The sequence below is a fragment of the Oncorhynchus mykiss genome, chromosome 12 (genome assembly GCF_013265735.2).
Source record: "Oncorhynchus mykiss isolate Arlee chromosome 12, USDA_OmykA_1.1, whole genome shotgun sequence".
Taxonomy (NCBI): domain Eukaryota; kingdom Metazoa; phylum Chordata; class Actinopteri; order Salmoniformes; family Salmonidae; genus Oncorhynchus; species Oncorhynchus mykiss.
The window spans coordinates 77,142,201-77,167,806 of record NC_048576.1 but is presented as its reverse complement, the minus strand read 5'-3'; the positions used below and the strand labels follow the sequence as shown (position 1 = coordinate 77,167,806).

Below are 25,606 nucleotides of genomic sequence, written 5' to 3'. Positions count from 1 at the left end.
GCTAACAATTCACAACAATACACACAAATCTAAAGTAAAATAATGGAGTTAAGAAATATATAAATATTAGGACTAGCGATGTCGGAGTGGTATTACCTAAAATACGTTAGAATAGAAAACAGTATATACATATGAAATGAGTAAAGCAGTACGTAAACATTAAAGCAGTTTTGTGCCATTCGTCCGCCGCCATCATCTCATGTTTCAACAAGATAATGCACAGCCCGATGTCGGAAGGATCTGTACACAATTCCTGGAAGCTGCAAATTTCCCAGTTCTTCCATGACCTGCATACACACCAGACATTGAGCATGTTAACAGATGCTCTGGATTGACGTGTACTACAGCGTATTCCAGTTCCCGACAATATCCAGCAATTTCTCACAGCCATTGAAGAGGAGAGGGACAACATTCCACAGGCCACAAGAAAAAAAAGAAAAAAATGCCTATTTGTTTTCCCAGTCATGTGAAATCCATAGATTAGGGCCTTATTCATTTATTTAAATTGACTGATTTCCTTATATGAACTATAACTCAGTACAATATTTTAAATTGTTGTATGTTGCGTTCATATTTTTGTTCAGGTAACTTTGAGTCACCTTAATGGAGTGCAGATTAAAACATGGTAAATTAAAACACACCTAAAAATATTGTCATGACTCCTGCATTTTCACAGACCCTGGGTCTGAGTGAATGATTTGCTGCTCTTGTGCAGGGAAATTCATTAACACTTCGATTTTTTTAACACCTCTTTCATTTGAAATGCTAACAGTCCTCATGGTTCCCCTCCAAATTTGCCAATTACCCACTGATATGTATAAAGGGCCCTGCAAGAAGGTGGTAAATAAGAGGTCCGTTTGAAAGGTGGTTATATAAACATTGCCTAATATTTTTAACAGGTATTTTAAACTAGGTGGTTCGAGCCCTGAATGCTGATTGGCTGACAGCCGTTGTATATCAGACCGTATACCATGGGTATGACAAAACATTTATTTTTACTGCTCCAATTACGTTGGTAACCAGTTTATAATAGCAATAAGGCACCTCTGGGATTTGATATATGGCCAATATACCACAGCTAAGGGCTGATCTTACTACGACTCATCGCGGAGTGCCTGACACAGCCCTTAGCCTTGGTATATTGGCCACATGCCACACCTCCTCGGGCCTTATTGTTTAAATACACCACATCTTCTGCCTGAAATGTGTGTGTTTGGTCACATACTTTAATGGAATCCCCAGATATCAAATTATAACTATGTTATATCCTGGATGAACAGGGCATGGTGTATAGAGTTAATAATTAAATAATGATTTATAGTAGCTATGTAATTTTGGGAAATTGGCTGGTGATTATCTATCCCACAGTACGGTATTGACTCGTGAACTAGCTAGCTAGTACTTTACGTTTCAGACTAGACATCGAAAGGTGAAACGGGATTGGCTACTTCTTTGGTCACATGCTATTTTCGCCCAATTAGCTTTCAGAAAGTGCTGTTCAGGTGTGTGTAGTCATTTCTGCTCCTCAGCGAGGAGAGTTGGAGCGAAGCGTCGCTGAATTGGTAAGTCTAGAAGGATGTTTTATTTTGAGTGTTTTACAACGATGCACATTATATTCAGATTGATTAAATGATCACCACCGTCCATATGAACATGAATTAAGCAACTATATTACCGGTGACACTAATTTGCCGTTGTACGAATTACGTCTCGCAAGCTAACGTTAGCCTAGCAGCAGCCCTCTTTGTTCAGAACGCTCTCTCAGCTCGAACGACAAGCAAAGGCAGCACGTCGTAAGGCACCATGCTAGCTTACCTAACGTTATATTATGGAGAAAAAAATAATTTACGCGAATAGGAATAGAAAGCAAATGCAGGATTTTGTCCATCGTTATGTATGATTGCCTATATAGCTATGGCCAGTCAACGTTGGCTACAATGCGAGGACACGACCATCTTGGGCTAGCCATGCTAGCTAACAGACGCTCATAAAATGTTATCACAATATCATGGCGATCACATATGGCATTTTATATTTAACTATCTATATATACCCACATAGTTAGCAGTCTAATCGTGGTGTGACTAGTGCATGGGGGCATATTCCAGACTGGCGCACTGAATTAAGGTTTGAAATTAAAATGGCGTCTGGGAGGATTCTCTTAGCCAGCAGATCCTACCCACTTGCTTACAGCAACACTGACTAGGGTCAGACAGCGTTCCTGTGTAGATAAAGACACCACAGAGCCTGCGCCAAATATTGCTCTATATGCTGAATTGTCACATTGATCAACTGGTAGTTTTTCAGGAAAACTGTCCTTTTCCTCCTCAGGAAGCATAAGCCACAGCAGCCATTTTGGAATATCAGTGTGAGCCAATTGGCTCCTTTGTCGTTCAAGTGACATGCCATTCCATAATGGCTACTGCTAACTAGCATGAAGACAAACATCCGTTTACTTAAAATCAAGCAGTCATTCAGTCTTCTTGGTGTAACAGTTGGGATAATGGGACAATTTGGTGTACAACCAGTTATCATCCCAGGATTGAGGTGTGTTTAATGCAACCACTGTCAGATTTTTTAAAAACTTTACGGAAAAAGCAAACCATGCAATAATCTGAGTACAGCGTTCAGACCACAAAGCAGCCAATAAGATATCCGCCACATTGTGTAGTCAACATTAGTCAGAAATAGCATTATAAATATTCACTTACCTTTGATCTTCATCAGAATGCACTCCCAGGAATCCCAGTTCCACAAATGTTTGATTTGTTTAATAAAGTTAATCATTTATGTCCAAATAGCTTCTTTTGTTAGGGCGTTTGGTAAACAAATCCAAACGCGCGTTCAGATCCAGCCGAACGTCAGACAAAAAGTTCCGTTACAGCTCGTAGAAACTTGTCAAACCAAGTATAGAATCAATCTTTAGGATGTTTTTTATCATAAATGTTCCAACCGGATAATACTTATGTCTGTAGAAAAGCAATTGAACGAGAGCTAACTCTCTCGTGACCGTGCGTGACCTGTGGCACTCTGCCAGACACCTGGCTCAATCCCCTCTCATTCGCCACCACTTCACAGTAGATGCCTCAAACAAAGTTCTAAAGACTGTTGACATCTAGTGGAAGCCTTATGAACTGGAATATGACCCCATTTATACTGTATATTGGAATGGCAAAGAGTTGAAAATCTACAAACCTCAGATTTCCGACTTCCTGGTTGGATTTTTCTCGGGTTTTCTGAGTTCTGTTATACTCGCAGACATCATTCAAACAGTTTTAGAAGTTCAGTGTTTTCTATCCAATACTACTAATAATATGCATATATTAGCATCTGGGACAGAGTAGCAGGCAGTTTACTCTGGGCACCTTATCCAAGCTACTCATCCAAGCTACTCAATACTGCCACCCTGTCACCAAGAAGTTGACCAAGCACAAGGTGCCTTAAAGTACTTGAATTTGGTACTCTGAAAAACTACTGGAATACCTTCCAAATCAGATGTTTTCTCAGGTTGGTACTCGTAAAAGTACTTTAATTAAATTGAGAGAACAGAAAATGCTCATATGTTTATGAAATGCCAAATGGCAGGCAAATTTAGATCTAATCCTGCCTATTGTGCATAGCAGAATTTTTTTGCTGTCTTTTATTTCAGCTCATGAAACATGGGACCCACGATTTACATGTTGCATTTTTATATTTTTGGTCATTATATATTACCCACTTTTTTTGTTTGTTTTTATATCCACATCACTGGACCCAACCAGCCCACACTGTAAAGTGCAACAAATACATTAGACTGATATTGCGAGCATTTGTGAATCAGTCCTGAAGAGCTATATGAAGGGGGAAAGACAAAGCGCTGCATCCTGCGCTGGCGGCAGTTCAACATTGTGACATTTTCCTCTGCAACAACCTCCAGACCTTTGTTGCCAATCGCCTCATTCACAGGCTCCTGCCGTTCACATGCCGTTTTCCTCACACAACCATTCCAAATAGCGACACTAAAGCAGCCAGTCAGAATCAAGACACTTTTCCTTAGCTATTAAGTAGATGCCCAATAATAATATAATAGTCATTAAGCTGGAATTGTGGAGTAAATTATGTCAGTAGGCATGTCAAACCCTGTCACTACTCAAGTTACATCAGTACTCACTTACCACCATGTATGTAGTGAAACAACACAGTAGCACTTGTGAGGTAGTGATGAATAGTCGGCTGTTTTTTTCATGAGGTTGTGGCGATACACCGCTATCTGGTGGTGATGAAGAATGATTGCATAATAGGAACTATTACAAATCGATGGTCATTGAAAATAAATATTAGTGCTTGGAAAAGTACTTAAGTCCTTTTTCATTTGACTGCATCAATAGATAGCGTGCCATGAAAAGGGTACATGCTGAATCAGGGGATGATGGAAAACAATCAACACCCTTTTTGTGTGAATATTGTTTTGATTCTGATCTTTAAAAAAACAAAAAACCCAAAAAAGGTGTGGCTTGTTTTCCATCCTCATGAAGTTATGGTACTTGGCTAGGCCCTGGGTTGGTAGAGCCACGGCAATGTTTTTTTCACAGCTAGTCATGTAGTTAGCTAGCTATCGGGCCTGGATGCCAGTCTCTTTCTGCCATAGCCCCTCTAGTAATGTAATAGTATCTATGCCATAAACCTTCAAAGTGACAGAATAGTACCGGTAATGGCAGCCATTTTGGTCAGGGAGAAATCCAAACCAGTCACTTCTCAGTATTGTTGTCGTCTACTAGAGGTCGACCGATTATGATTTTTCAACGCCGATGCCGATTATTGGATGACCAAAAAAGCGATGCCGATTAATTGGCCAATTTTATTTATTTGTAATGACAATTACAACAATAGTGAATTAACACTTATTTTAACTTAATATAATGCATCAATAAAATCTATTTAGCCTCATAAATAATGACACGTGTTCAATTTGGTTTAAATAATGCAAAAAAAAAGTATTGAAGAAAGTAAAAGTACAATGTGCTAAGGTTTAAGTTCATTGCTCAGAACATGAGAACATATGAAAGCTGGTGGTTCCTTTTAACATGAGTCTTCAATATTCCCAGGTAAGAAGTTTTAGGTTGTAGGTATTATAGGACTATTTCCCTCTATACCATTTGTATTTAATTTACCTTTGACTATTGGATGTTCTTATAGGCACTTTAGTATTGCCAGTGTAACCGTAGCTTCCGTCCCTCTCCTCGCTCGAACCAGGAACACATTGACAACAGCCACCCTCGAAGCAGCGTTACCCATGCAGAGCAAGGGGAACAACTACTCCAAGGCTCAGAGCGAGTGACGTTTGAAACGCTATTAGCGCTCGCTAACTAGCTAGCCATTTCACTTCGGTTACACCAGCCTCATCTTGGGAGTTGATAGGCTTGAAGTTATAAACGGTGCAATGCTTGACGCACAACGAAGAGCTGCTGGCAAAACACGTGAAAGTGCTGTTTGAATGAATGTTTATGAATTTTCTAAATTCAAATGTTTCTTCCGTAAGTAGCGATGGGTTTGGAGAAGACTTTGGTGAATTGGGCATGTTGAAAAATTGCTCCTGCCATTTTACACTAGCTAAGGTATGGAAGCATTCACATATAGCCACCATTACAATGCTAGTTTCCTGAATAGAGGGATTTGACACATGATAGAAATTATCGGTTTGTTTGTGTACCTTGAATGACTTCTCAGCCAGGTTTACTGTCAGAACTGAGTGACTCAAGATGTGGGGTACTGCCAGTTTCTAATTGATGTCAACTGCAATGAACCGTTTGTAGATTTTAACTGCAGTGTGCTCATGTGTTAAATACATTTTGGCTTTAGGACTGTGCATGTACTGCAGGTCTGTCTGGTAACTGATACCCTTTGCCTCATCTTTCTGAAATGTACACTGGCTCTGGAATGTTAATTTCAAACTGAAGAACCATGTTTTTTTTAGGTCATTATTGCTCTCGGAGTCATACTGGTATACAGGAGCAGTAGCCCAATTTATCTTCCTTGGTAGAGCTACATTTTAGCATATCTGGCATCTGCTCCTGCAGGACTGATTCATAATCAAACTGATTGAATCAGTGTTTTGAAAGTAGATGCTGATAGTGCCCCCAGGGATTGTGCTACAGTTGTGTCCTGGCACTGCTTCAGCCCTGGTCCAACTTCTCCCATCTTTTATTTTTGGGAGGAAGAATGCGACCGGTGTCCTGCTCATCTGTAGGCCTACAATGATGGCACTGCCCATTTAAAAAAAAATCAACAATGGTGATATCACACTGGGTTTTATACAGGGAAGCTCAAAACAGGAGAAACATTTTAGCGCAACCTTGTCCAATAACGATGCTCATTGTGTCCTATTTTCCCCTCCCCCATTTCGTGCCTACTGAACACAACCCAGGTTTGCAACAGGCTACAGTAGGAACACCCTTGTTACTGCTGTTTCAGCACACTTAGCCTATGGGTAATTCCGTGGTATCTGAAACTCCTGTGTAAATTGTTTAAAGCAGTCAATGTGCATAGTTGTTGGTTTGTTAAACTTAGAAATCAATGGTTTGTTTGGTATACATTTTAAAGTGAAATTGGAGTTTGTGTAATTCCTTTAGCATGGAATTTCCCTTGTCATGCAAAGCCGCCCTCCACTTTAGGGAGGTGCATTCTTAGGTCTGTTCAAATAAATCCCTATGTTCTGTTAACCTTAAATAACATGTTTTTATTTTAGCAAAAAAAAAAAGACATCTTCTACTCTAGGGGAATCTGGCATCCTTTTATTGCTTTGCTCATTTTAAGCATGTCCCTTTTGTTCTCAGCAGAACCAAGCAGCAGTGTTGGTGTTCTCTCAGGAAGGACCTGTTCTTGTATCACTGCCATATACACAGGATCGAAGACTCTAAAGCAACTATGGTACCGCTTTTCTTATACACTCATTTTTAGGAAGGCTATTTTGTGTAAACACTTTCTATTTAGTAGTGAACATGGAGCACTTTAATTTTACTAGCCTCACTCACCACTATAATAATTTGCCTCTGCAAGCAATCAACTGTCTGACATAATTGATTGAGAAGATTATTTGTAAGTTAACAAGGACGCGGCATACAAGTAGACCTAAAAAAACAATATTCCATCAAATGTCCATTGTAATTCAGGTTGCTGCCAGTCAAAACTGCCCTGGGCATTTCAAACACATGCTCCTGCTTGCATTTGATTGCACTCCTCTAATTGTACATGACTCTCACCCAGCAGTAGTCCATGGGTGATTATGTAAGGACAGTGAAAGCTGACTAAGTAAAATTACTGTATTTTGAGGATTACAGTGGGGTGAAGGTTATCACAATATGACTGTTTCTTCCTATCAAAGCCACTTACTGACTGCAATTGTGACCTGCTGAAGTCAATTCCGTAAAATAACTCCTCTATTCTGGTCCAGCCTCCTCCCCTGCGCCACCGCTCCATGCGTATCTTCATGAACGATGACCGCCACGTGATGGCCAAGCACTCCGCTGTGTACCCCACACAGGAGGAGCTGGAGGGTGTGCAGAACATGGTGTCCCACACGGAGCGCGCCCTCAAGGCTGTCTCTGACTGGCTGGACGAGCAGGAAAAGGTGGTCAAGTCTGCACCAGACGGAACCGATTCCGATAAAGAAAGGTAAGTGAGTGGAAAATTGTATTCAAAAGGGTGCATGGGGTACAAAATGTCAGTTGCGTAGAAATACGTTTTGCACCATCAAGGCTGGAGTGTTGGTGAAGGCAGCATCACTTTCAGCTTTGAATTTCAAAGGTAATTGACCTGGGTACCCATGTCTCCTCTGCCAGTGAGCCCAAGGTGTCGGAACAGGCCACACGGTCCCTGCGTGGGGTGATGAGGGTGGGCCTGGTGGCCAAGGGCTTGCTGCTGAAGGGGGACCTGGACCTGGAGCTGGTCCTTCTGTGTAAGGACAAACCCACCATCACCCTGCTGAAGAACGTGGCAGATAACCTGGCTGTGCAACTCAAGGCGAGTCCATTCACCCTCTAGTGTTTTCTGTGTCTTCATATTCAGTTGGCTTTGTGAAGTTGAATTTGTTCTTTCGAGAATATACTCTCCTGCATCATTTCAGTTGTGGGGTGATGCGTTCATTTGAGAGGAATGGTCACAACTGAATTCAGTAGCAAATAGTTTTTTTTATGCTTGGGGTACATGACCTTGACTCCTTGGTGGGATAGCCACTACATGGCTATTGTATTAACAATTCCTCCTGTTCTACCTGGCAGACCATCACAGAGGACAAGTATGAGGTCACTCAGGTCATCCGTGAAGCCACCATCGTAATCAAGAGCACCAAGGAGCCTCCCCTGACCCTGACTATCAACATGACGTCCCCCCTGGTCCGCGAGGAGGTGGAGAAACAGGCTGCCGGAGGTAGGCTGCCACACAGGGGCAGATGGTTCACTAGCGCCCCCTTAGGCAGGGAGACTAAACAGGCAGGCAGCCAGTCTAGACAGATATTGTTTATTGGGCCTTCAATGGAGCTAGGGGATATGTGGGAACTGTCATGTAATGAAACCGTGCTATGTTTATAGCTCTTTAGACTCTCGTAGTTCCATGTAATGTGATGTACATTTTTGATGGCCCAATACACAGTATAGAAAGGCTAGTTACTGACTGAAAAGGGTTTTCTATTCCCTATGGAGTCCAGACATTAACTATATGAAGGCTTACTGAGAATAACAAAAAGAACAAACACCACTTTGTTTGCATGTTTTATACTGAACACTGAACGGTTTGCATTGCAGCAAAAATGAGTTGCAAAGTGTTGTCAAGTGTTCTGGTTACTAGACCCAGCAGTGGGCTATTGACTAATGTTCATCAGCAGGGAGGACACGGGTTACAGATAACGCCAGGGGCTCTTTGACTCTGCATGGCTGAATGTCACTTCTCCCAGTCACAGTCAAAATCAGGGGACAACTGTGATCAGTCTTTGTAAATCTAATCCATGGGGGTTTGTCCGAAGCAGAGGGAGTCATAAGTTCAATAATAAATACAAGAAATACCTACAGTGCCCTCTGTAATTATTGGCACAGTGAAGCATTTTCTTAATTTATTTTGGCTCTAATTATTTGAGGAAGTTAGATGCACATATCATACCACTCCAAAATACTAACCTCCCCTGTTAGTGTAATTGGGTGGGGTTTGCATATCTTGGGGATATATTTGTGCGTTTTAACTTTCTCTCATCATTCACTATTCATTCAGGATTATCCATAATTATGGTAGCATCCATGTTAATGTAGAAGTGTTTAGAAATGTATTCTTATTTATAAGAAAGTTTACTCCGAAATGACACATTATTTACCATAAATTTCTATTGGGCACAAAATAATCTGAAACGCAACCAAAACTAACAGAAAATGCATCCAACAAATGTCGAGTCACAAGCTTTATGTAGTCATTGCATGCTATGAGTATGGGACCAAATACTAAACTTTGAACTACAAATGAATTTGTACTAAAAGTGCTGTAATTTCTATACGGTTCACCCGGTATAGATACCCTCAAAGACAAGCTGATGGTCTGCTCTTTAACCTTGTAGTCATTGTTGGATTTCAAATCCAAATGTTTGGAGTATAGAGTCCAAAGAAGACAAAATGCTTCACTTTCCCAATTACAGAGGGCATAGTATATAATGAGAAAGGGTACTAGTCGGTGGCGGCCCATGTTCCCTCAGACGTTCTGAACAGGAAGTTGGATGTACCCACCAGGCATCAACCTAGCCTTATCTATAACTGTGTCAACATTGAAGCCCGGTTTGGCTCTTGAAGGCCATCAGTTTTGCTGCAGTGTGGACTTGTTTTGATAATTTTGTGCATCTGATTCTCTCTGTCAAGCCTTCTAGTTTGTCAATTTTTAGGGACGCTGGACCTTTGACCAACTGGACGCTCTCTGTCTCGGAAGGGGCTAAGCAGTACACCCAGTATAGGGGTGAAGGGGAGGGGCTCTACCTCTCATTGTTATAGCAAAGCACTCAGACTTCAGAACTGGGCTGAGGCATACGAGTTGACATTGAGTTAACATAATGGAGACAACTTCCCTTTTGATAATTCACTCCCACTGTAATCTTACATCATACATATTTTTCTCCATATAGGCCTACTTAGAGTGATCTTAAGAAATCACCTACTTAACAGCAGTTTCTGAAGTGGGTTGAAGTTATATATCTTTAGTGTAATTGCAGTTTCACTGAGAGGTTCAGACCATCAAGTTCTCCAGGTGGGGGGGGGTCCCCCCTCCCCTTCCCTGTCCTGCCTGTGGTTTGGGAAAGCTGCCTACTCCCCCTGGCCGTGTGACAGAACCCCCCTTGGTCAAACTGTACCTTGTCTTCTTATTCCACCCGCCAATAGAAACGCTATCAGTCAACGATCCACCGGATGTTCTGGACAGGCAGAAATGCCTTACTGCCTTGGCGTCTCTTCGCCACGCCAAGTGGTTCCAGGTTTGCATCTTGTCTTTATTTGTCTTAAAGTAGTTCAGTTTTTTTCTACATTTGACGCAGTTTCTTTCTTTGGTCGTTTTTTCTGTTTTTATTTTTAAATGTCCTTTCGAAGTGTATCTATCACCTGTAGTAGACTTCTTACTCTGTGGTTTTATAGCGTTTCCAAGGAAACCTTTGTCATTACCTTGTAGAGATGCTCTGCTGACTTAACAGGTTTGATTGCAGTGTCATTGAAAATGTTCAATGCTGCTTTTAGAAAGGACGTTCAACAATCCCCTCAAAGCAACCGTTGTCTTAAACCACTGCTTAATTTTGATCAGAGATGTGGAACTAACTTGCTACACTCGGGTGCAATATTTCTAAAATATTATCAATCTATCAATCGACAACCCTTTTCTGTACTATCATATTGTGTTGAGGTTGATTCCTCATTGTAGACTATGTTGATTCTTAGTCATCATAGTGAACTGTCATCTCTCGCTCTTAACTGTAAGCGCTCCATCTCTGCAGCCTGTTCTTGTAGAGTGTGTAGGCTCCAATCCCCCATGCTCTGGCTGTTTCAGCTTTCTGTGTGCCACAAAAAAGGAATATTGCACCTTAGTTAGAAAATGTACATTCACTATTCCGTCTTCTGGGGCCTCATTTATAAACCTGGCTTATGACAAAATATGACCCAAAACATGTGTGCACCAAAGTTGGCATTAATTAAAAATACTCTCCTCCCACAAACTTCAGACCATGCATAAGCACAGTTTCTAGTGGTTGAAGTATTACATTGCAAGGTGAAAGTGGTAGCCTTGTGCTAATGGGGAATATGACTCTTACTCACTCACAAATAATGCCAAAATCTGCCATTAGCGAGAAGAGCAAAATCTTTTTTATTTTCTTTGCATTCTAAAATAAAATCCTATTTCACTTACATGATCATTGCAGAGTAAATTCTTCACCTTTTCTGACTCGTGATTTCATAGGCTACTTGCCAAATGGTCTATAGGCCTACAAGTTACTATAGGCTACCATTCTTCCCATCGCTCATTTCATTTGACTTACGTCACAGTAGTAAATAAGCTATTTCAAGTATTTTGCTGTGTGATCCATTCCAAAACACTGTTTAACAGTAGAATGGACTGATCACCTTTTCATTGACGTTTGTAGGCTAGGCCTATGTCTACTGGAGAAATTTGACATTACAGTATTCAGACATTTCATTTAGAAGCAAAATACAACATAACCATTGCATAATACATTCCTCAACATTTCTGGCCATGTTAAGATGGTTGAGTTCATATTCCTGAAGTAGCCATATAACAAATTACCATGTCACATCTCATTTAATTGGGCCAATTAGATGTGCTATTTATAATGTCATGTTTTAGTCTGCATCCAACAGGAGAATTTAACAGATGAACAGACAGTTGATCTACTGAAATGTGTAGGCCTACGGTCATTTTTAAATTTTTTATTAGAGTAGGTATTGTTTCAGAACTTTTGGACATTACTACATATTTAGGTTTGTGGGGAGAAACATTATTGCGTTCAACGATCTGTTTACAGGTCCACAATTTGCAATTGATTTTGTCATTCAGATACTGCAAAAGAAAACATTCTGCCAACACACGACATCGGATCAAGTTCGCTATTGCTATTTAGATACTGTCTTTGCCTATTTCCAATTCTAGTATACAGCAAATAAGGGCATTATTGTCACCATAAAATGTGAAATATGGGTGTTTTTCAGGTGGACTTATCCTGCTCGTTAACGTGCACACTTGTTTACATTTTTATGACTGGTCTGATTTCTAATGGGGAAAATGCATATGTTTGGCAAAGTTTATATAAAGCCATTTTTGTCCGTGCGTAGTCTTTTCAGAAATGGTGCAAATATTTACTGTTAAATTCACACAATGGTTATAAATGAGGCCCCTGGTATATACCCCATACAATAACCTTTAGAGCTACTGTAAGGTATCACCACTCATTAAACTAAGCACATTATAAATACTGTCATTGTCCTACATTTTTCCATGTCAGCATTTGGCTTTACATTGACTCCCCTTCTCCCTCTAATCATTTAACAGAATCACAAGTTGACACATTTGATACGGAGCTGCAAGAAGCACAATTACTCAACAATCACCACCCTGTCATACCTATTACAGCACCACTGATCAAATCTGCTTTTTACTTCACACAAATGGAGTTGTCTATTAAATTCACATCTGCAGACAGAACAAATATCACATTCATGCTGCACTTTTCCCATACTGTACCACAATAATGACAAAGCAGAGCCGTTTGTCTGTGTGGCTTTTTGATGTAGCTGCTGCTTCGTGTTTTTGTGAGTTCTTGTTTGACTAAGGCTCCCTCTCCCTCCTCCCCCTCCCTGCTTGTGTCTCCAGGCCAGGGCCAACGGGCTGAGGTCCTGCGTCATCGTCATCCGTATCCTGAGGGACCTGTGCTCCCGCGTCCCCACTTGGGCCCCACTGCATGGATGGGTGAGTCACCAGCAGCATTTTCTTGCCTGCTGGTTCGTCTGACTCCTGACATTTGGTTTGAGAAATGTCATTCTAATTACAGTGGTCAGGTTTGTGTAAGATGGTAATTTATTTAAGGGGCTTAGTACATCAATCTGCAACAATTATTTAACAATTATTACAAACTTATTTACAGCCCTTTTATCTAATTTGCCAAACATCTGGACAAAATACAAACATTAACATTTCTTCCCTTCACCCCTGCTAGCCAATAGAGCTGCTGTGTGAGAAGGCAATTGGCACAGGGAACCGGCCAATGGGGGCAGGAGAGGCTCTGCGAAGAGTTTTGGAGTGTCTGGCTTCTGGAATCCTCATGGCTGGTGAGTAGTCTCAAAGAACGGAGAGGACATGTCCTCCCACCTCTGCTTAATTAATATAGTAGTAATTCCACATCACAAGCCAAAAGATGTCATAATTTGCCTGTTGGTTTTTAGATGGTGCTGGAATCTGTGATCCATGTGAGAAGGAGCTGACAGATGCTATTGGCCACCTGGACCTCCAGCAGAGGGAGGACCTCACACAGAGTGCCCAGGTGAGTCACATTTACACCAACAGGGCCTACCGAGTGGGGCAGTGGTCTAAGGCACTGCATTGCAGTTGCTAGCTGTACCCCTAGAGATCCTGGTTCGAGTCCAGGTGACCGGGAGACCCAGCTGCGCACAATTGGCCCAGCGTCATCCGGGTTAGGGGAGGGTTTGGCCGGCAGGGATGTCCTTGTCCCATCACGCTTTAGCGACTCCTGTGGCAGACCGGGTGTGCACATGCACATCGCCAGGTGTGCTGTGTTTCCTCCGACACATTGCTGCACTGCTTCCGGGTTAAGCAAGCATTGTGTCAAGAAGCAGTGCAGCTTGTTTGGGTTGCGTTTCGGAGGATGAGTCCGTCCGGGAGTTGCAGGGATGAGACAAGATTAACTACCAATTGATACCACAAAATTGGGGAGAAAAGGGGGTAAAATTGTGTGTTTTCTACACCAACGACCGGGTATGATTATGGTGGCTGTAGTGAATGGAAAAAATCACCACTTGTTCATCTGTTTTCAGCATGCCTTAAGGCTGTCTGCCTTCGGACAGCTTCACAAAGTGCTAGGGATGGACCCCCTTCCTTCCAAAATGCCCCGGAAACCCAGGAGCGAGACCCCAATTGACTATACAGGTAAGCCAGGCTGCAGACGTGTGCATACAACTTAGTGTCCATATTTTGGAAAGGCTCAGCAGTCCCTGTGTTTGTTGCAGTCCAAATCCCCCCCAGTACAACCTACGCCCCACCAATGAAGAGGCCTATTGAGGAGGAGGAAGGAGGGGAGGACAAAAGTCCAAACAAGAAAAAAAAGAAGCTGCAAAAGAAATGTAGGTGTTGCTTAGTTCTTCCTGTTCTTCAGTGTTGTCATGCAAATTCGGCTACTCTTTTTAATTTCCCCCTTGGCTGGACCAAAACAATTTATTAAGTGGCAGTGGTTTTAATCCTAATCTTCACTAGCCCCAGATGAGAAGTCGGAGCCTCCCCAGGCCATGAATGCTCTGATGAGGCTGAACCAGCTGAAGCCTGGCCTGCAGTATAAACTCCTCTCCCAAACTGGCCCGGTGCACGTACCAGTCTTCACCATGGCTGTGGAAGTGGACGGCAAGAGCTTTGAAGCCTCAGGCCCATCCAAACGCACTGCCAAGCTTCACGTTGCTGTCAAGGTGAGTGGGTGTTTGAGGTAAATGGTGTAGATGTTCTAAGCATTTGGTGTTGTCGTGAAATCAGAAGATTGTAACTATTGTCTGCTGCGCTTCACATATTTTCCTTGCCAATCTTTTGCCTGGCCCAATCATAGGTCCTCCAGGATATGGGCCTCCCCACAGGTGTGGAGCTGAAGACTGCTGAGCCAGTGAAGACTGAGGTGGCAACGGCTATTGTGGAGGAGGTGAAACCCTGCATCACTCCCATCGCAATGGACACTGCAGCCACAGGGGCGGACAGCGTGGAGGCCACAGACGGTGCTGAGGTATGGGTCCTCGGAGTAGAACTCAAAACAATGTTTTTGGACACTGGGCTCGGTTTTGACTCCAGTTTTGTTGTATTGGTCTTGTTTACAGAGAAGTGTGTTTTTCTTTGTCTTAGAGTGCTCGTCAACAGGGACCAATCCTGACCAAACATGGGAAGAACCCTGTGATGGAGCTAAACGAGAAGCGGCGCGGCCTCAAGTATGAGCTCATCTCAGAGACCGGAGGCAGCCACGACAAACGCTTCGTCATGGAGGTTAGTGTCTCAGGAGTGGAATAAGTGCCCATCCACCCTGCAACCAGACTGATGCCTTTTAGAATCAAACAGTAGATATCCAGCTGCTTCAATGATTGGAGGAGTTTACTTTATTTGCACCAAATCTCAATTTCATGTAAATTTTAGGTGTCTTTTTTTATTTTATTTTTTTGCTTGGTTTTGAGAATTTACCCCTGAATCACTATACTGAGAGCTTTGTCGTTTCTAACATTACATTTGGGTGTTTTGGGAGTTTTGTTTATCTGTGGCTCCCATACTGCAGAACGAGCAACAAGGAAGTATATTGGTGAGGTACATTTCTCAAAACAGTGTCTGGACACTTCTATAGCAACATACAATTTAAATCTCAAATTTTGTTCAAATAAAGTTAACTTGACCTTTTTTAAACATTGACAATAACAACATGAGCTTGGCTTTGACACAAATTCTTGGTCCCATGCTTTATTATGTTCTTGTCTATGTATTGACCTGTCTTTCCCCCTGTTCCAGGTGGAGATAGACGAACAGAAGTTCCAAGGGACTGGCTCCAATAAGAAGGTGGCCAAGGCCTATGCTGCCTTGGCAGCCCTGGACAAACTCTTCCCAGAGGGCTCTGTGACTGAGGCAGCCAAGAAGAAGAAACTCCCAATGGTAAGATTCCTTCTGCCTTACTGTATAAATGTGCTTGCTATTGTTTGTCAAATATATTAACTGGGTAATTATGGTTGCTGCTGACCTGTCTGTCAATTTAGTCCTCTCGTGTTTTCTCCAACAGCATGGGTTTGGCATGATGGGTGACCCGACTGGTGACCCGGCAGCCACTCCCAGGGGCAGAGGTAGAGGGCGTGGCAGGGGGAGGGGCCGAGGGTTCAATAATGGTGGCAGCTATGGACAAGGTAAAACAGAGCTACCTACAGTGCCCTCAAAGTATCCTTTACTTTCTCCACGTTTTGTTACAGCCTGAATTTAAAATTGATTAAATGTATTTTTTGTCACTGGCCAACACACATTGCCCTAATGTATAAAAAAAAAAATGAATTACTACCCCATCTCTGTACCCCGCACATGCAATTATTTGTTAGGTTCCTAAGTATAGCAGTGAATTTCAAACACAGATTCAACCACAAAGACCAGGGAGGTTTTCCAATGACTCGCAAAGAAGAGCACCTATTGGTAGATGGATTTTAAAAAAGCAGACACTGAATATCTCTTTGAGCATGGTGAAGTTGTTAATTACACTTTGGATGGTGTATCAATACACCCAGTCACTACCAAGATACAGGGTTTCTTCCCAACTCAGTTGCCAGAGAGGAGGGAAACTGCTCAGAGATTTCACCAAGGCCAATGGTAACTTTAAAATGGGTAGAGTTTAATGGCTGTGATAGGAGTAACTGAGGATGGGTCAACATTGTAGTTACTCCACAACACTAACCTAATTGACAGTGAAAAGGAAGCCTGTACAAAGTTTAAAAATATTCCAAAACATGCATCCTGTTTGCAACAAGGCACTAAACTAATACTGCAAAATAATGTGGCAAAGCAATTAACTCTTTGTCCTGAATACAGTGTGTTATGTTTGGGGTAAATCCAATACAGAGTAACACTCCATATTTTCAAGCGCAGTGGTGGCTGCATCATGTTATGGATATTCTTGTAATCTTTAAGAACTGGGTTTTTCAGGATAAAAAAGAAACTGAGTGGAGCTAAGCACAGACAAAATCCTAGAGAAAAACCTGGTTGACTTCTTTCCCTCAGGCAGTGGGAGGTGATAGCAGGACAATAACCGAACACACAAGGCCAGTTAAGCACAGGAGTTGCTTATCAAGAAGACATTGAATGTTCCGGAGTTGCCTAGTTACAGATTTGACTTAAATCAGCTTGTAAATCTTTGGCAAGATTTGAAAATTGCTTTCTAACAAATGACCAACAACAAACTTGACAGAGCTTGACTAAAAAAAACTATTAAATGTGCCAATATTGTACAATCCAGGTGTGTAAAGCTCTTAGACTTATCCAGAAAGACTCTCAGCTGTAATTGCTGCCAAAGGTGATATATATATATATATATATATATATATAATTATTTTTTGGGGGGGTCCATGAACATGTTTTTCCTTTGTCATTATGGGTGATTGTGTGTAGACTGTCAGGTCAGAAAAACAAATTTTTCATTCGGGCTCTAATACAATAAAATGTGGAGTAAGTCATGGGGTATGAGTACTTTCTGAAGGCACTACATGCAATTATTGTGTATTCTGTCCCTTAATTGACTTTATGCTGTAAATACTATTTTTCAACATTAAATGGTAGATGACAACATCTCACGTCAGCTGAGAAATGTAATGGTTGGTTTGCTTAACTCTTCAGGTGGCTATGGAAGTTATGGATATGGGAACAATGGAAACTCTGGCGGCTATAGTGAGTATTGATTTTCCCTTATCCTCATCTTCCAATCCCTGGAATAGTCTTGCGACTCAGTCTGGTTTTCATTTGATATGTCCACCTTTATCATGAGGACACTACAAGAGGGTTTCTCACTCTACTCGCATTGTAAGATAAGCAGAAGTTCAGTGTGGTTTGATCAGAGCACAACATGCTCAGCCATCTTGGTGGAGAGTTAGTGGCATACATCTGGAGGTTTCCAACAATACAAGACCTGGAAATGTTATTTAAATCTATAATCAAAGTATATTTTTGTTTTGGAGAGTATGCCAATGAATGTCATCTAAACAAACTATCAAAAAGAAGGAACTTGAGTGCTCTTATTCCTGGTTCGATTATGATTTTACATTTCTCTGCTTTGTTAAGCCACAGGACTCAATCTATATCACTTTGACAACCCCCCCCCCCCCCCCCCCCCATATGAGAGACCCCCCTCCTACCAGCAGCCTGTTCTGAGGAAACACCTTCTTGAGCGTGACAGGAGCAGAGAAATCTAAAAGTCCCAACAAACAAAAAAAGCAGTTTTGAAAACAATTTGACCAAGTCATTGAAACATGCCACTTTTTATGGCAAAAAAAACAAACCAATCTAATTCAATTTTTCCTTCTCTGCTCTGTCTCATTCTTTAGGTGACTTTGTCTCAGACTGCTATGGCTACCACGAGTTTGCGACATAGATCATCCCAATCTTTTAAATCAAAACAAAATGTAGAGAAAGAGGAGCAAACTATAGTGTTCCTGCAACATGAACTCCAATCACTCCCCTGGGGAAAAAACTCCCTTTGCTTAACCGCTACGACTCATGTCCCAACGCCTAGAGAGATGGGAGGCCAGTGAGTGCTTGTTGCCTTTGGTCACCTTCCATACCCTCTGCCAACCCTGGGACGTACCTGGACACCTGGATATGCCAAAAGCCGCAGGCACACTTTCCCAATAGACTGCCTTCCTTAGTGGAATTGAGACCAGAGCATTATGGTTGGCTGATGGATAATGGCCCACTGTGATGACATGCACATTGGAGTGGGTCAGACTGGGGAGATTGATCCCACTGTGGCCATCTGTCTTGAATGTCTACACACACAAAAGTTATTTCTTATGATGTGAACGGTCCTATTTCATTTTGTTGTCTGAAAAATGTATTATCAATCACCTCATTGTCAGTGTTTTTATTTTATTTAGCATTTTGTTATGAGAACATAAGGCTGCTTTGAATATTTGCAGTTTTTTATTAAAATGTCAGAATTGCTAAATTGTGGCTATTGATGCATGATGGTGGTTACATGCTAGTCTTACTTTGAAAATGATAATGTTCACAATGCCCCTCATTTACCTCACACGTGAGGCACCTTTAGGCATGAAAGAACCACAGCGTTGATACTTGCACAAGACTGATTTTGACATTCTGCATTATGATTGTGAAGTAAAAATAGTCTTGTATGTTTTTAAAAAATAAATGTGATATCCCATACAATAATGTGGTACTACAATTTTAGTGAAACGCTTCACTTTCTTGAAATACAATGTATTAATCTTCACAAGCATAGGTGTGACAGCAGTAGAACTCTACAAAACCCCCTCTTAATTTCATGCCTCTTTCTTTTAGATTATTACAATAGTGGAGCAAATGGTGGAGCTGCGGCTGCTGGCACCGTTACTGAAGTCGCTGCGGCCAGCACTACAGGCGTGACAGCTACAGGAACCTATGGTTCATACTACCAGAATGATGGGGGCTACTCCACCCCATCTCCAGCTCCCAAAGCCCCTGTCAAAAAGGAGGCCAAGTCGACCTTCCCTGGGCCGCCAGGCGTTGGTGGGGGGGCCCAAGGGGCCTACCAGACCACCCCTGGCCAGAGTGCCTATAACCAGTACGGCCAGGGCTATGGGCAAGGCAATAAGACCTTCAATCAAAACCAGGCAGGAGCAGGAGTTTATCCTTACAGCACTGCCTACCCCAGCCAGGTGACGGGCAGCACTGTTGCCAGCCAAGACTACAGTTACGACGGTAAGATGGACTTTCGGCACAGGGGATCACAAGTTCAACGTAACCTAAGCTGTTTTATCAAGAGTTTCACTAATCAACTTCCTCTTCCATAGGTTACGGAAATCAGTCAAATTACAACGCACAGGCAGGAGCCAACCAGAGCTATGGTGCAAATCCAGCGCCATACCACAACCCAGTAGGATACGGCAGGGGAGACCCCACCGTGAACTACCAGTACAGATAGACTGAATCCGCCCTCTGCATACCCCCAACTGAGCCCCACAGTACCACCCCACAACCCTGTCACAAGCGTTCTCCAAAGAAGCGATGGTGGCTGTCCTGTGATCCATGGTTTTTCCATGTCTACGTGCATTTGGTTATTATTATTTTTTAATTTAAAGTAATTAACTGGACTTATTAGTTGGCAGCTCCCCACGGCTGTATCAAATGGTCTATTTCATCAGTTTGTTCAGTGTTCAAGCTTGTATTTTATTTGTATGCACTCCACCAATTTCCCCTCCCCCATATCACTACCACCCAAAAAGAGGGAATGACACACCACTTGTTTTTTTATTTTTTTACCCCAGCTATAATTTTATTTCTGTCCATACACAGTTAACTATGTTGACCACTAGTTGTTTTTGGCTGAGGATTTGTTTAAATTTTCATTTTACAATACAATGGGCCTGGAGAACTGCTTGCTTGTTGACGTATTTGCTTGTAATTTTAGACATTTATTTTTCAATGTTTTAGTTGACGTATTTCTGTAGTTTTAACTCCAACAAATAATTTTGGAAATGACTAGGAAGACATTTTTAAATGTCAATTACATTTCTGGTCAAAGTAGATTTGGTGGTTGGGATGATTTTATTTTTTTCTCAGAACCGTGTATAAGAAACTGGTGTTTGTATCAATAAAGGACTTTTATTTTGGAGGAAAGCAACTTGTGTGTCGACCAAGCATTTCACTTCATGAAAGAGGCACTCTACTAACCTTATGTTCCCTCCCAGATATCAGAAAATACATTTTGAAGTCAATATTGTGCAATGAAATGTTACATTTGTCCTTTTGGAGACGCTCCAATCCAGAGTGATTTACTACATTCATCTTAAAATGGCTAGGTGGGACAACCACATCTTTCATAATACATTTTTCCTCAAGGAAAATGCTAGCTACAGCAAAATGAGTTACCTGTCCAAAATTATAATCCGTAACAATTTTTGGATTACCCAAACTAATTTATTTTGATTACATTCAGTACTTAGATTCCTTTCCCCATAAAAGGTATTGGAAGACAAATGTATGTTCCAAATTGAACCACATCAATGTTAGTTCACATTTACATAGCTGGCCATATATGGATGTTAAATTGTACTTTATGGGTTGGGCTATGTACGCTTCTAATCTAACCCATCGCTTTCTACTACATATAATAGGATTATATCCTTCCATTAAAAACCAAAGTCAGAATTCCAGTTATTCTAATAAAGGTCATACCCCTTGATCTTCAAGAAATAGGACTTGGAAATATGGAAGTATAGATTAGCCAAATTGTTTTACCGGAGCATAACCCAAAACTAAGGATTTATTAGCCAGGCCTACTCGGTTTATGATTTTGTTTGGGCTCATTGATTTGAGTTGAAAAATAAATGGTGAGCTCATGGAATGGCATGCATTGATCACTACTGAAAAGTACTATTTACATGTGAAAAATGAATGCCATATGCTGCATTTGCTATATGCCTATTGTTTACCTTTTTGTTGGTGACACTTTATCTTGATAATATGCAGCTGTTTAAAGGGCAAATCCATTGATAAAAACAATACGGACTCCGCCTCTGTTTTGGTAAAAAAGCTGAGGGATGGGCCTGGAGAAATGTAACCACTGAGATTAATAGACCGCTATTGATGCAAGGACTGACCATCCATGATACCAAAATTGTTTTAACCATGTGAGGCTATACGGTGTTTGTTCAGATTTACAATGTTTACAAACTGGAGAAAAACAAGCGCATATTTTGGTTTCTCATGGAGTGTGACAGTTGAACTAGGCTCATGAGGCTTTAGTTATATTCTTCAAGAATCAATGATATAAATACAGTGTGTGCAAATGAGGTAAGATAAGGGAGATAAGGCAATAAAATAGGCCATAGTGGCAAGGTAATTATGATATAGCAATTAAACACTGGAGTGATAGATGTGCAGAAGATGAATGTGCAAGTAGAGATAATGGGGTGCAAAGGAGCAAAATATATAAATACAATATGGGGATGGGCTATTTACAGATGGGCTATGTACAGGTACAATGCTCTGGCAGCTGGTGCTTAGTGAGGGAGATATGAGTCTCCAGCTTCAGTGATTTTTGCAGTTCGTTCCAGTCATTGGCAGCAGAGAACTGGAAGGAAAGGCGGCCAAAGTAGGAATTGGCTTTGGGGGTGACCAGTGAAATATACCTGCTGGAGCGCGTGCTACAGATGTGCTGCTATGGTGACCAGTGAACTGAGATAAGGCGGGGCAAATGCTCTGCTCTGCTCATATGAGCTCTTGACACGAAGCCCAGAACCAAGGTAAGCAGGTGTTCAACTACAGCTTGTTACAGAGTGAAAAGCTTTGGTCTGTGATCTTGGCTTCAGGGTAGATCCACCCTACAAATCTGCAGAATAAGTATTTGGAGACAAACTCGTAGTTAATACCAATATCTGGACTCACTAAAAACATATCTTGAAGGACTAGTCTGTTTCCCCGGTGTACCAACAGTCTCTTATGGACAGAAGTTACAAATTCTAAAACCTGCCTTGGTTCAAGACAGAGGTTGGCCATCGTTTTCAACACTGTGACTCCTTAAAATAAATCTATCTTGCTCACAACACAATCAATGAGCTGCCAGTCATGCAAGTCTATGATTTAGTTTTTTTGGGTGTCATTGTAAATCTGAATGTGCAAGAGATAGACATTGCACCTCACAGTGTCTGAGTGAACCAGCAAGTCCTCTTCTGTTGGAGTCCTATTCCTAGTAGCCTCCGATAAGAGTCTGAGGGTAGTGCTGACTGTTACATTGAGATTGCTGGGACCCTTAAATACATTCTTAACTTTAGCTGTGATCTCAGCAGTAATGGTGTTGAGCAGGTGTGTGTCACCTGTGCTTAGTTTGTCAGTCAGGAGTTTAGTAGTGCCAAACAGGTGCTCTAGCTTCCTGAGCATGTTTTGGACGATCTTCTCAGCTGTAGGTGCATTCAACAAGGCTTCCGTTTGCAAACCCTCGCGGCTAACGATGTTTGTTTTCAACAGAGTTGGTTGAATGTTCCATTTCTGTTAGTTATTGAAAAAAGTGATATGGATGCGGCAAGAAGAGCAGCTGTGCTTGCTGCAGCTAGAGCAATTGTGGATTTTTCACATTTATTTTGGTCCCCATCTTATTGAAGCACTGCTTCCCCTACTAGCAGTTGCTTTTGATGAGCTTGGAGATGAGTCCGTGAGAATACCTTTTCAAACTGTTAGCTAACGTTAGCAAACGTTCACAGTCAACATCAAGCTAACAGCGTTCGCAAATGTTTTCTATTGTTGAAGGGTTAGCTAACGTGCTAAATAGTTACAAAGTAGCTCAAATGCTAAAGTTATTCTGTGATAAGATTCTAATTTGGAACCTTTGTTTTGCTAGATGTTTGCCTTACAGTAAGGAACATGACAGTTTGCCAAAAGGCACCTAAAAGACTCTGACCATGAGAAACAAGATTCTCTGGTCTGATAAAACTAAGATTGAACTATTTGGCCTGAATGCCAAGCGTAACGTCTGGAGGAAACCTGGCACCATCCCTACGGTGAAGCATGGTGGTGGCAGAATAATGCTATGGGGATGTTTTTCAACGGCAGGGACTGGGAGACTAGTTAGAAACGAGGCAAAGATGAATGGAGCAAAGTACAGAGAGAGCTTTGATGAAAACCTGCTCCAGAGGGCTCAGGACCTGCACTGTATATACTGCTTTGAGTGATGAACGCACAGCTTTCTTTCTGCATAGGTGTATTACAGGCAATTGAGCCAAATATACACTGAACAAAAATATAAACGCAACATGCAAGCATTTCAAAGATTTTACTGAGTTACAGTTCATATAAGGAAATAAGTCAATTGAAATACATTTATTAGGCCCTAAATCTATGGATTTCACATGACTGAGAATAAAGATATGCATCTGTTGGTCACAGATGCCAACAAAAGAAAAAGTAGGGGTGTGGATCAGAAAACTATTCAGTATCTGCTGTGACCAACATTTGCCTCATGCAGCATGACACATCTCCTTCACACAGAGTTGATCAGGCCTGTGGAATGTTGTCCCACTCCCTTTGAATGGCTGTGTTAAATTACTGGATATTGGTGGGAACTGGAACATGCTGTCTTACACGTCGATCCAGAGCATCCAAAACATGTTCAATGGGAAAAAGTGTCTGGTGAGTGTGCAGGCCATGAAGAACTGGGCCATTTTTAGCTTTCAGGAATTATGTACAGATTCTTGCAACATGGAGCTGTGCAATATCATGCTGACACATTAGGTGATGGCGGAAGATGAATGGCGCACAAATGGGCCTCAGGATCTCACCACGATGTCTCTTTGCATTCAAATTGCCATCAATTGTGTTCATTGTACATAGCTTATGCCTGCCCATATTATAGCCCCACCGCCACCATGGGGCACTCTGTTCACAACGTTGACATCAGCAAACTGCCCGCCCACATGACGCTATCTGCTATCTGCCCGGTACAGTTGAAACTGGGATTCATCCGTGAAGAGCCAGTTGGCCATCGAAGGTCAGCATTTGCCCACTGAAGTCAGTTACGACACCAAACTGCAGTCAGGTCAAGACCCTGTTGAGGATGATGAGTACGCAGATGAGCTTACCTTATCAGTCACGCAAATCCACAGTTTCATCAGCTGTCCGGGTGGCTGGTCTCAGACAATCCCGCAAGTGAAGAAGCCGGAGGTGTTGGGCTGCAGTTGTGTGGCCGTTTGGACGTACTGCCAAATTTTCCAAAATGACGGAGGCGGCTTATGGTAGAGAAATGAACATCCTGTTAACAGCTCTGGTGGACATTCCTGCTCTCGGCAAGCCAATTGCACGGTCCCTCAAAAGTTGAGACATCTGTGGCATTATGTTGTGTGACAAAATTGCTCATCTTAGAGTGGCCTATCAATGTCCCAGCACAAGGTGCACCTGTGTAATGATCATGCATTTTAATCAGCTTCTTGATATGCCACACCTGTCAGGTAAATGGATTAGCTTGGCAAAGGAAAAATGCTCACTAACAGGGATGTAAACAAGTTTGTGTACAAAATTTGAGCGAAATAAGCTTTTTCTCTGTATGGAACATTTCTGGGAACTTGAATTTCAGCTCATGAAACACGGGACCAACAATTGACATTTACATTATTTTATATTTGGTACAGCTATCCATCTGGATTTCCGTGTCTGTTTCCATTAGTCCTTTTTGAATCTCTCAACAAGGAATATGTGTAGTAATTTGCTTTTGTGTAAAGTAAAATTGTATTATATTTCTATTGAAATATTCGTTCCAGTTATAGGCAAACACGTCATAGCCCCCTTTCGTGCGACAATCCTGGTGTTGAGAGCCATTCAGAAAAACAGAATTGCAACTTTTTGATCTTACATCCATTTAAACGTCACCTACCTACAACAAGCACAATATTTCCAAGATATATCATTTCAGTCATTCAACTATATCCATTCTCATAATCAGTCGCAATTCAGTCACTGTCAGTACATTGCATGCAATGCAAGGGATAAATCAAGTGTGTAGTGGATTTTTAAAAATTCTTCAAGATGTCAATTCAGGTATTAATTTTCGCTTATTCTGTGAAGTTTACGGTATTTCAAAAATATGGGCTCTTGTATTCCAGTACTTTCGACATATCCAATA

At 41.7% G+C, this 25,606-nt stretch overlaps 1 protein-coding gene across 3 annotated transcripts; it reads left to right on the top strand.

Moving 5' to 3' along the window:
• Window positions 1-1,155: 1,155 nt before the first annotated feature.
• On the top strand, window positions 1,156-20,617 carry LOC110538289 (interleukin enhancer-binding factor 3 homolog). 3 transcript variants are annotated; one of them, XM_021625013.2, is made up of 19 exons: window positions 1,157-1,562; window positions 6,813-6,906; window positions 7,430-7,650; window positions 7,818-7,998; window positions 8,256-8,403; window positions 10,383-10,474; window positions 12,874-12,969; window positions 13,217-13,328; window positions 13,443-13,540; window positions 14,052-14,163; window positions 14,244-14,357; window positions 14,488-14,693; window positions 14,828-14,998; window positions 15,115-15,252; window positions 15,763-15,903; window positions 16,028-16,148; window positions 17,620-17,670; window positions 19,297-19,695; window positions 19,788-20,617. In XM_021625013.2, exons 2-19 carry the CDS (start codon window positions 6,904-6,906, stop codon window positions 19,916-19,918), a joined length of 2,535 nt encoding a protein of 844 aa, XP_021480688.1. In that variant the 5' UTR covers window positions 1,157-1,562; window positions 6,813-6,903; the 3' UTR covers window positions 19,919-20,617. The 3 variants fall into 3 exon arrangements, with proteins under 3 accessions (XP_036794437.1, XP_021480688.1, XP_036794436.1); XM_036938541.1 differs by having other exon boundaries at window positions 1,298-1,562; window positions 6,816-6,906; XM_036938542.1 differs by lacking the exons at window positions 19,297-19,695; window positions 19,788-20,617 and adding an exon at window positions 18,324-19,180 and having other exon boundaries at window positions 1,156-1,562.
• Window positions 20,618-25,606: the final 4,989 nt, after the last annotated feature.

Excerpts from the sequence above, each read along its gene's own strand:
- LOC110538289 (XM_021625013.2), top strand. Across the intron at positions 8,404-10,382 it reads GGAGAAACAGGCTGCCGGAG|AAACGCTATCAGTCAACGAT; the intron begins GTAGGCTGCCAC and ends ACCCGCCAATAG. Across the intron at positions 12,970-13,216 it reads GGGCCCCACTGCATGGATGG|CCAATAGAGCTGCTGTGTGA; the intron begins GTGAGTCACCAG and ends CACCCCTGCTAG.